Source organism: Pipistrellus hanaki (genome assembly GCF_964339955.1).
Source record: "Pipistrellus hanaki genome assembly, chromosome: X".
Lineage (NCBI taxonomy): Eukaryota > Metazoa > Chordata > Mammalia > Chiroptera > Vespertilionidae > Pipistrellus > Pipistrellus hanaki.
Genome location: NC_140524.1, coordinates 35,571,321 through 35,583,605, shown reverse-complemented (window position 1 = coordinate 35,583,605; position 12,285 = coordinate 35,571,321). Strand labels below are relative to the sequence as shown.

The window sequence follows — 12,285 nt, the reverse complement described above, 5'->3', positions numbered from 1 at the left end:
TTATTTTATAACTGTATTATTGAAAGTATTACAAATGTCTCCTTTTTTCTGGTCCCATTTGACCCTCTCCACCCTGCCCCTGCCCCTCCCCTGGCCTTCCCTTGCACTAATGTTTGTCCATGGGCTATGCAACATGCACAAAAGTTCTTCGTTTAATCTTTTTCCATTTTGGCCCCTTTATGAAATACATCAGTCTGTTGCATGTTTCAATGTCTCTATTTTTAAATAATCTATTTTAAATTAGATATTATTTAGTAGATATATAAATAAACATACACACACACACACACACACACACACACACACACATCAAAAGAGGTGAAATAACCATGATCAAGTTATTAAGCTATGAATTAAAACTGATTCTTTAGAACAACTTGATTTCCCTCTAAATTCCCTTTTAAAATGTCTATGCTTCATTTGATACCAAATGTAGAATTCATTTAAAATTTTCCCATCATTTTCACTGTCATATGCATTGATTACTTTATTCAACAAAGTTGTAAGAGTCCTGGTGGCAAAGAATGCCAAATGCCATAGTTATAGCCCCCATATATCATCAAAAAGTTAAATTAAAAATATTTTTATTGATTTCAGAGAGGAAAGGAGAGGAAGAGAGGGATCGAAACATCAATGATGAGAGAGAACCATTGATTGGCTGCCTCTTATATGCCCCCTACTGGAGATTGAGCCCACAACCTAGACATGTGCCCTTGACCAGAATTTAACTTGGGATCTTTCAATATGCAGGCCAACGCTCTATCCACTGAGCCAAACTGGTTAGGGCAAAAAGTTAAATTTTAATAAAATATTTTAACTATTCCCATGTCTTATTATGTTCCACCATGACCTCCTCAATCCTCTTCCACCACCGCATACACACATCTTTCTTCTTGCCTGATTAAAAACAACACTACTTCAAGGAGGACATAGAGATGTACAAGAAATATGATAAAATTCTCAATGTCACTAAACATCAGTGCAAATTAAAATCACAATGAGTTATCACCTCACACCTGCCAGAATGGCTGCCATCAATAAATCAACAAATGACAAGTGCTGGTGAGGATGTGGAAAAAAGGGAACCCTAGTACACTACTGGTGGGAATGCAGACTGGTGTAGCTGCATTATGAAAAAACAGTATGGGGTTTCCTCAAAAAATTAAATATGAAATTGCCATTTGACCCAGAGATCCCACTTCTGAAAATATATCCTAAGAAACCTGAAACACCTATTAAAAAGAATATATGTACACGTATGCTCATAGCAGCGTTATAGCTAAGATCTGGAAACAGCCAAAGGCACATCAGTAGATGAGTGGATAAAAAAGCTGTGGTACATATACACAATGAAATACTATAGAACTGTAAAAAAAAAAAAAAAAAAAAAAAAAAGAGGATCTCTTACTCTTTTTTATTTTATTGATTATGGTATCACATAATTGTCCTCATCCCCCATTCCCATCCCAAGCCCCTCCCCACATATGTCCCCACTCCCCTGTTGTCCATGGCCACTGACGCACACAAGCCCTTTGGTTGATCTCTCCCCCTTACCCCCACCTTCCCCTACTTTCCCTCTGAGGTTTGAGAGTCTGATCGCTGCTTCTCTTTCTCTGGGTCTGTTTTTGTTCATCAGTTTATGTTGTTCATTATTTCCTCTAGATGTGTGAGATCATGTGATCCAAGAAATACCCTTGTAAGAACCAAAACTGAGACAAGCCTTTAAGACAGCATGGATGGACCTGGAGAATATTATGCTGAGTGAAATAAGCCAGTCATAGAAAGACACTATCACATGATCTCACTTATATGTGGAATCTAATGAATAAAATAAACTAACCAAATAGTTCCAGAGGCATGGGTGCATGGATCAGACTGACATTTCTCAGAGGGAAGTGAGGTGGGAGGGACAGGAAGAGAATAACCAAAGAATTTATTTGCAAATATGAATAGCCCATGGACACAGACAATAGTGTGGTGAAGGCCCGAGGTGGAGTGGGGACTGGGTGGAGGGAAGCAAAAGGGGGGAAATGGAGGGCAACTACTTTATTGCCAACAATAAAATATAAATTTTAAAAAGCAACACTAGTGAAATCACTTATTCTTTAATACCTTTTCAGAGGCAAATGAGAGCTCTTCTAACCTTAAAAATCATAGTTATTGCATAATATTTACAGTGTGCATTCCAGCAATATCTTTGCCAAAGCATTTCACTCAACATGCTTCCCATGCCAAAACAATTATAACATATTCTCAGAGAACATGGTTGCTTTCTCTAGTCATCTATTTCCTTTTCCTTGCCTCTATATCTTGTAGTAAAGCTGACTACAAAAACTAGAATAAGAGGAGAGAAAAGGAAACAGTATTGAGATGTTCTCACAAGCCTAAAATGGTTGTTTTAACCTGCAGTGAAATTCAGTACATTCTTTAGGGTTTGCGTCCAAAGTCACTCCAATACCTCCTTTTAGTTCAGAAGATACTAGAGAAATTCCTGCTACATTCTCTGGGTTTTTATATTAGAAATATAACTTTAAAACTTTAAAAGTACTTGAGTTGTAAGCAAAGTATCCGTCATTCATCCTCTCTTACTTTTTCTCACTTTCATAAATATTTGTTGTCAGAGTGCTAGCAAAGACATTGGAATGAGGCACTTTTTTAAAAAATTTTAAAAATTAAAAAATAGGACCCTCTGCACAACTCAATATCATCTCTCAAAATAGTTCTTTTTTTCCCCAGGCTTTTGAACCTTAAAGTTAGTCATTTTGAAAGCATTTAAGATACACAAAATCATATCAACATATTTTTATTGTCAGCAGGAAGCCTAGATGTATTTGGGTCAAATCAACCTAGCCAACTGCCAAATTCCTGGCTAGTAGAGAAACCTAGTAAGTGTTGATCAAATAAACTATTGCCTGACTCTTCAGTAAAAGTTCATGGTTGAACATTCATGTGTTTTGATGCATCATTAATCTGAACTAGATTTTTTAAACTGAGGCTGATCATATGCTCTGACCTTGAAAAAATTTTAATCACCTCATTAAAATGAGTGGCCTCAGTGTTGCAATAATAGGATATAGTCACAACAGGATCCACTAAATTCTCAAATTAAGATGGTCCTACTGAGGTACTGAAGGTTTTGGGGACAGAAAGGAAGGGACTCTTAGAGATCTGCAGCTATTCAGCAATAATAAATGTATGACCATGAAATATGAGCACGTCTCTTCTACCACTGCTCAAAGAAAACCTGCTCTAAAGAAGAGTTCAGTATGGGATATTTTGATCTTGAAATGAAGAAAACCAGCTTCATGCTAATTTATCTCTTTATTTCTTCTTTCCACTTCCCTGTTTTAAAAGATCATATTAATATTTCCTTTATGTGATAATGTTTGTGAAAGCAAAGTGTTTCCAAGGCTAATAAAGATAAATTAACCTAAAGAAATCTTTGTGGGGGGCAATGGTAAGATATGCACACATATAATACCTTAATAAAAAATGGGGGGAAAAAGAAAGGTTTGTGGTAAGCCTTTGCAAATACATTTGCATAACTCAGTTAGAATGGGAGTCACTCCATGATGGCAAGGGAGGGAGTAATTTTTTTAAAATATTTTTTATTTATTTCAGAGAGGAAAGGGGAGAGAGAGAGGGGTGGGGGAGAAAGAGGGAGGGGGGAGAGAGAGATCAATGATGAGAGAGAATCACTGATCAGTTGCCTCTTGCACGCCCCCACACTGAGGATCTAGCCTGCAACCTGGGCATGTGCCCTGACCTGGAATCAAACCGTGATCTCCTGGTTCATGGATCGATGCTCATCCACTGAGCCACGCCAGCTGGTCAAGGGAACAATTTTTAAATCATGCATAGGACAATCACAAGCCCAGATGACCAGTGTTTTGATCTTTTGCCTTTTCTTTACACCAGGAACATTTTTGTTGTAAAATATATCTCTCCAGACACTTCCAATCAGGAATACTGAATTATACTTTGGATTAATTTACTATAATGATACTAAAGTAGACTCATCGCTTTCTCTTTTTCACATTAAAAACACAAAAGCTATCAGGTATTTAAAGAAATGTGGCTAAATATATCCCATACTTTGGCCTCACTCATTGAATAGTCAGAATATATTTGTGAGAAATGCATATTATGAAGTCATCAGTGTTACTTCCCTATTTAAGCTTCACAGTCTGAAAAAGTAGCAGCAAACTTCCTGCCCATGAGTCACCACCTACAGGGCAAAAGCAGCCTTTACATGGAACTGTGCTTGGCACTACTAAGTACTGTAGTTTCTTTTCCTTTTTTCTTTTTGTCAAATTCATTAACTTTTAAAGATTTTTAAATTGATTTTTAGATAGAGAGGAAGAGAGAGGGAGAGAAACATCAATGGATCTGCTGCCTCTTGCGCCCCCTCTACTGGGAATCGAGCCCGAAACCCAGGCATGTGCCCTGACCAGGAATAGAATTGGCAATCTTTCCGTGAGTGGGATGGTGCCCAACCAACTGAGCCACTCTGGCCAAGGCTCCTAAGTAGATTCTGAGAGCAGCAGTATTTCCCAACCTTTTTAAAATCCCAAGGCACGTTTATTTGAATACAATTCCTATAGAATAGGATATTACCTGGTACCTTAAGGCAAGAATGGAATCAAGGGAGAAAAGACTGGAGAAGCCACTATTCATATGAATTCTTCACCGTAGACCGCTGTGTCTTGAAATCCTGACCAGGGAACACTACCAGAGAGAAAGAGATATAATGTTAAAAGTGGATGAAATGCAATAAACAAAAAGGAAAAAAAAAAGAGAGAGAATGTAGAATGAAGAGCTAGGATATGTAGTTATATGTACCTTTTCTTTTGTGAGGGTCCCATTTATTGGAATTTTTAAGGCAGCAGAATGAGAGGAAGGCAACCTTCTCCCCCGAAACATTCCATCCTCTCTGCCCAGAGGCCAGCACTCCAGGGTGGAGGTGAGGAAGGGAAGGGGTTACTTTATCCCAGGCAAGGAGCTGGGAAAGAAGGGGAGACATGCACTCTCATCTCTTGGCTCAATCCCTCTCCCTTGGGACATGGTGTTGCCCCCTAGAGTTGATTGGCAGACAGGACTCATGCAATAGTGAGTGGGCATGAGGTGGCATGGAAACCCAGTCCTGATGCCTGTTGGCAGGGTGGGAGGGCTAGAAGGGCCATGCTAGCCACGGGGGGTCCAAATGGAAGTCTCTGCAGTGTACACACTGGAGGGCCAGAGCGGGACTTCCTCTGTCCCAGGCTGCACCCAGGAAGAGAGAGGGGAAGTTCACGTGGCACTGACATGCCAGCCAAGCCACCCGCATGTGGCCCTGCATGTGTTGAGGCTCTGGCTACTCCTTGGTGTGGCCGATGATGGTGAGGATGTACAATTCCCTAATTACACAGTAAGACGAGAAGCTAATCAGGAATTAGAATACTTCTAGGAGCATGTTGGGTATAACATTATATATATATATATATATATATATATATATATATATATATATATATGTGTGTGTGTGTGTGTGTGTGTGTGTGTGTGTGTGTGTGTGTATGTATATGTATATGTATATGTATATATATTATATATATGTGTGGATATATGTTTATATATTATATATTTGTGTGTGGATATATATATCCAAGTGAATACTAAATTAGAGAGTTGCACACATACTGTCATCCTGCCTCTGAAACAACTCAGCAAAAGTCCCTCTTCCTAGTAAAGGCAAGAATGCATGCTGGGAAGATAAGCATGTGGCCAATTGCAGGGCAGAGAGAAATATCTCTCTCTCTCTCTCTCTCTCTCTCTCTCACACACACACACACACACAAACACACACACCACTACCCACAACCATTATCTCCACATTCCCAAATTTCCATGCCTCACCTTTCCTTCTAATTCTGGAAATGACACATGAAACCAGCCAAAGGCCACTCTTGTCACATGAGTGTATGATGGGAAAGCCAGATAAATGGGCCGAATGCAGGTATGATCTTTGGCTGGAACCACATGGGAAGTGCATGACTCACCAGAGCTAAGATGGTCTCTGCTGACCCTGTCCCCCTCCCACAATGTTACTCCACCAAATCAGCCCCCTCCCCCCCATTCTGAAATGCATAGCTGTGCCAGCTGGTCTTTTCTCCTTGCCACTTTTCTCTGTGCTTAACACGAGTCAGAGTAAAAATACCTTCCTGCAAGTTACTCCATGTAAGGAGTGATTCCTTCCCAAACAAATAAACATGGCACAGACGGACTGTGACTACTGAAATGTCCTATTCTTTTAAAAGAAACAAAAAATAGCCCTAACCGGTTTGGCTCAGTGGATAGAGCTACGGACTGAAGGGTCCCAGGTTCGATTCCAGTCAAGGGCATGTACCTTGTTGCGGGCACATCCCCAGTAGAGGGCGTGCAGGAGGCAGCTGATCGATGTTTCTCCCTCTCCCTTCCCCTCTGTAAAAAATCATAAAATATATTTAAAGAATAAAAAAAATCTTCTTTATCAATTTTTATCATGAACACATATAATTCCAGTGCATTAGGATGAGGAGAATGTAAAAAAAAAAAAAAAAAAATGCCACTTCTTTCATTTGGACTTGATTGATCTTTATCCTGAAAAGTTTGTGATTGAAATCATCATTACAAATGAACTTAATTTTAGATCTTGTTAACTTAAATTTTTTAATTAACTTAATTTTTTTACAGAGAGGAAGGGAGAGGGATAGAGAGCTAGAAACATCGATGAGAGACATCGATCAGCTGCCTCCTGTGCACGCCCCCTACTGGGGATGTGCCCGCAACCAAGGTACATGTCCTTGACCAGAATCGAACCTGGGACCCTTCAGTCCGCAGGCCACGCTCTATCCACTGAGCCAAACCGGTTTTGGCAATAAAATATTTTTTTTAAAAAAAATAAAAGAAACAAAAATATAGAACTTGAGGGGTCCCAACTATATTGTCTCAAAGAGTGGTTTTCTCAGCATGGAGACCAAATGTAAAGAAGACATGGGTCCCAAGGGCTCCATGAGAACTCTGCGTTCAGCGATGGCGGTTTCCGCTACAGTGTGCGCCTCTCCAACCGGCTTCTTCCCCGCGACCCGATTTAGGACCAGCCCGTGGTTGAAACCTGCTTTCCCAGTCAGATTGGAAAAGTTCAGAACTCACCTACTGGGGAAACCTCAAGCTGAGACTCTTAGGACCCTGAAGCCAAGGACCCCGTAGCAAGGAGAGTGTCCGGGTCCCTGGCATGTGGATCAAATACGAGAGGGCGCCATTAGTTCCCACGAAGGGGTACACCGTTGCCAGCGCACTCAGGGGGTGTGGGTGCCGGAGTTACCTCAGGTGAAGCAGCGGCAGGAGCGCCCCCTAGTGTGGCGCCCGAGCCGGAGGAGGGAGGCGAGGTCTAGGGTGAAGGGAAAGGACCAACTGCATCCGTGGAAAACCTGACTCTTCAGAAGCCGGGTGTGGGGGAGTTGAGGGGGGCCCTGATATTCTGAGCATCTCCTCCCTAAATCCCACCGGTTAGCCAGAGCGGCCGGCTAGACCTGGATGTGGCCGCCCTCTCTAGGACCAGAACTGGGGACATTTACCCGGAGCCTCAGAAGCAACTGCATCTCCGCTCGGGTCACCGCTGAGGTAGCGGATCTGCCGCCGCCGCCTCTTTCCAGCCACCGAAGTCGCTTCGGCAACGCTCTCAGTCGCTCACTGAGACTGGCCCGTGAGGCCAGCTGTTGAATGGCACAAGCGTCCCCGCAGCAACCAAGTCGGCTACACAAGCTTACACTCCGATACCCAAGCCTCCGATGCCCTAGGCGGAGCAGCAGACCTGCGCTCGCCCGGGCGCCCCCTCGCGCCCCCTCGAGCCTCAATGAGACCTCGGGACCAATGGCAACGGTAAACTAGCCCCGCCCCCTCTTATCCCCCCGAGCCAATCGCGGCCTCTTGAGACCCCGTTCGAGTAGCCCCGCCCCTGTCTAGCGCGGGCCAGAGCCAAACTTTATCTCAGGGAGCGGAGCGGTTGTTCCCGGTGAAGGCCAGGCTTTGCTCCAGCTCCCTCATCTCCACCCCACGCAAAAAGTTACAATGACTGGGAGGCTGCAGCATACCTAATCTAGTGACCTCCACAGACCCATTTTCTCTGAATAAACGAATATAGACATCCCTATGTTCGTTGCAGCGTTATTAACAATAGCCAATATTTGGAAGCAGCGAAGTGTCCATCAGTAGATGAGTGAATAAAAAGCTGTGGTACATTTACACAATCAAATACTACTCGGCAATATATATATATATATATATATATATATATATATATATATATATATATATACACTTACATTTTGTGATAGTGTCCGTGAACCGGTTATAGAAAGACAATACCATATGATTTCACTTATATGTGGAATCTAACAAATAAAATAAACAAAAATATATATAAACAGGCCCATAGATGCAGAAAACAAACAGACTGGCAGCTGTCAGAGGGGAGAGGGGTTGAAGGAATTAAAAAAAAAAAAAACCTCATAAACACAGAGGCAGCATGGTGATTACAAGAGGGAAAAGGGAGTTAGTGGAGGGAGAAGAGAGTAAAGGGGGATAAACGGTGAGGGGAAAAGAGTTTTGCATGGTAAACACACAATGCAATATATGGATAATGTACTACTAGCATAAAACTGTACACTTAAACCTATATAATTTCATAAACGTCACCCAAACGAATTTTTAAAAATTTAAAAACCCCAAAGGTATCACTTCACACCTGACAGAATGGCTATCATCAAGAAATCAACACACAAGTGTTGATGAGGATGTAGAGAAAAGGAAACCCTCCCGCACTGTTCGTGGGATTGTAAATTGACGCAGCAGCTAAGGACAACAGTATTGAGGTTCTTCACAAAAAAATAACAATAAAAAAGAACATCTATATGAACCCGCAATTCACTTCCAGGTATTTATCTGAAGAAATCCAAAACACTAATTTAAAAAGATATATGTTCATTCCAGCGTTACTTACAATGGCCAAGATATGGAATCAACCCAAGTGCCTTTTAATACACAATTAGATAAAGAAGATGTACAGTACCGAGCCCGAGGCGTGGCCGCGCGTCGCGGAGGCACGGCTGTGGGGTCGTGGGTCCCAGTCGGTGGGCCTACGTCACGGGCCGCGCCGCCATCTTGTCCGGGTCAGGGGTGACTCTCGCGAGAGCGTGGCCACCAGGCTTGAGGGGGCGGTGCGGCGCCTCCTAAGTGGAAAACTATGATTCACACTGTATTTCTGTTGGACAATGCTCCTGTCCATCTTCTGCTGAGGAACACAGAAGCAACATGGCTTTCCTTCGCTCAGACGCCACCTATGGGAAGTGAGCACTTGACTTGTTAAACTGGAAGACTGAACATAACTTCAGCACTAGAATGCAGTCTGCTTGGGCTGCCATAACAAAATACCATAGACTGAATGGCTTAAACAACAGAAATAACTTTTTCACAGTTTTGGAGACTGGAGATCTGAGATCAGGGTGCCAGTGTGGTCCAATTCTGATATTCAGTGAATGGACCTGACTGGACACTTTGAACACATCAATAAACATGAGGGGTACCAAACCTGATATATTGTGGGCACCACACCAGATTGATAGATTTGTTATATGTGACTCAGAACTGAGCCTTTATCATGTGGAATCTACTGTGAATTCAGAACTCAAAGCTGGATCTTTGCATTTATCTGAAGACTCTGCAGCTACTTTATCAATAAATTCAGATACACCCTAAAAAAAAAAAAAAAAAAGATGTGATACATATGTAAAAATGGAATTTTACTCAGCCATAGAAAAAAACTGAAATCTTGCCATTTGTGACAATATGGATGGACCTAGAGGATACTATGCTAATGAAATAAGTCAGACCAAAAAAGACAAATACTATATGATTTGACTTATATGTGGAATTTAGAAAAATAAAATAAACAAACAAGCAAAACAGAAAAAACTCTTAGATACAGAGAACAGTTGATGGTTGCCAGATGGTAGGGGGGCTGGAGGGTGAGTGAAAAAGATGGCGGGATTAAGAAGTACAAATTACCAGTTATATAAATAGTCACGGGGATGTAAAATACAGTACAAGGAATATAGTCAATAATCCTATATAATAAAAGCCTAATATGCAAATTGACCATCACTCCAACACACGATGGTTGCCCTCAGGTGGTCAAAGATGGCCACCTCCATGTGGACACAAGATGGGCACACAAAATGGCCAGCAGGGGAGGGCAGTTTGAGGCAACCAGGCTTGCAGGGGAGGGCAGTTAGGGGCAATTGGGCTGGCAGGAGAGCAGTTAGACATCATCAGGCTGGCAGGGGAGTGATTAGGGGGTGATCAGGCTGACAGGCAGGCAGGCAGTTGGGTGCCAGCAGTCCTGGATTGTGAGAGGGATGTCTGACTGGGATTGAGCCTAAACAGGCAGTAGGACATCCCTTGATAGATCCCAGATTGGAGAGGGTGCAGGCTTGGCTGAGGGACACCTCCCCCCTCCCCCCAATTGCACAACATGCGCCAGGCCTCTAGTATTGTAATAACTATGTATGGAACCAGATGGTTACTGGATTTAACAGGGTGATCACTTTGTAAATTATATAAATATCAAATCACTATGTTGTACATCTGAAACTATACTGAGTGGCCACTCTAATATATATATATATATATATAGGCCCAGTGCATGAATTCATGCATGGGTGGGGTTCAGCCAGCCTGTCCAGGGGGAGGGGACATGGGCAGTTGGCCAGCCTGCCTGCTGGTCGAACTCCTGGTCAAGGGGACAATTTGCATCTTAGCTTTTTATTATATCATATAGGATATATACTGAGTGACCAGATTTTATTATGCATTCAGAGATCATAATAATCTGACCACTCAGTGTAATATAATTTTCTATGTCAACTGTAATTGAAAAAATAATTTTTAAAATACCACTTGGATAGACACATACTAACATTTACTAGTTATTAACACTTGGCATAAGGAAAGCAGCTTAGCTTAATGGGGGAAATTTTAAGGTACCTGTACCAAATTCCAGTTTTAAAAGTGTTTTCACTAATTTTGTCATATTTGATCCTCACAGTAACCTGAGTACATATATTGATTTCCATTTTCCAGGGAAGGAAGCTAAGACTCATAATAGGCTAAGCCAGTCCTCAGAATACTCAAATTCCAGCTCTGTCATTAACCTTGGGCAAGTGACCATACCTCTCGAGCTTCAGTTCTCCAGCAATAAAATCAAATGAGATTCTCTGTCTATAATTCCTCTGCTCACTGACTGAGATCAAGGCACTGGGGACCTGGGCATTTCCATGGTGGCAGGAAATAATTTGGGCACTATAGGTACTTTTTGGAAAGAACAAGCTCTCTTGGAATGTCAAAGCAGACAACATGATAACAGTGAATACTTGAAGGAGGAAAATCCAAGAAAGGAAAGAAAGAAACCCTGAACTCCCAACTTACCAATTCCCTAGGTGTTTGAACTAAAATTTCCAACTCATTTGCTTTAATTATTAAAAAAATATTTTTTAAAAAATACATTTTTATTGATTTTTTAAAATAATTTTTTATTGTTCATATTATTACAAATGTTCCTTTCCCCCCCCCCAACATTGCTCTCCTCCACCAGGTTCCCACCCCACCCTCTGCCCTTTCCCCACTCCCCATTGTCCTCATCCATAGGTGCACAGTTTATGTTCAGTCTCTTCCCACATCCCCCTCTCCCCTTTTCCCCAAGAATCGTCAGTTCACTCCCCTTCCATACCTCTGATTCTATTATATTCAACAGTTAATATTGTTCATCAGATTTTTTTTTAATTTCCTTGGTTTTTAGATTAACTTTTTGACAGTTACATATTTGTTGTTCATAATTTTTATCTTTATTTACCTTCTCTTCTGAAAGAACCCCCTTCAGCAATTCATATAATTCTGGTTTGGTGCTGATGAACACCTTTAGCTTTTTTTTATTAGTGAAGCTCTTTATCTGACCTTCAATTCTGAGTGATAGCTTTCCTGGGTAGATTATCTTTGGCTGTAGGTTCTTACTATTCATCACCTTGAATATTTCTTGCCATTCCCGTCTGGCCTGCATGGTTTCTGTTGAGAAATCAGCTGACAATCGTATAGGTGCTCCTTTATAGGTAACTACCTTCTTTGCTCTTGCTGCTTTTAATATTCTGTCTTTGTCTTTTGCTCTTGGAATTTTAATTATGATTTGTCTTGCTGTGGTCCTCTTTGGATTCCTTT

At 41.6% G+C, this 12,285-nt stretch overlaps 1 protein-coding gene across 1 annotated transcript in view; it reads right to left on the bottom strand.

Annotated features, from left to right (window-relative positions):
- Positions 1-7,544: 7,544 nt before the first annotated feature.
- LOC311615420 (lymphokine-activated killer T-cell-originated protein kinase-like) overlaps positions 7,545-12,285 on the bottom strand; it is a gene marked incomplete at its 3' end in the record, with an annotated part of 32,969 nt that continues 28,228 nt past the window's right edge. Inside the window, exon 2 of the mRNA XM_084870836.1 lies at positions 7,545-7,733. Coding sequence (XP_084726962.1) covers positions 7,545-7,733 — 189 coding nt within the window. The remainder of the gene's footprint in view (positions 7,734-12,285) is intronic.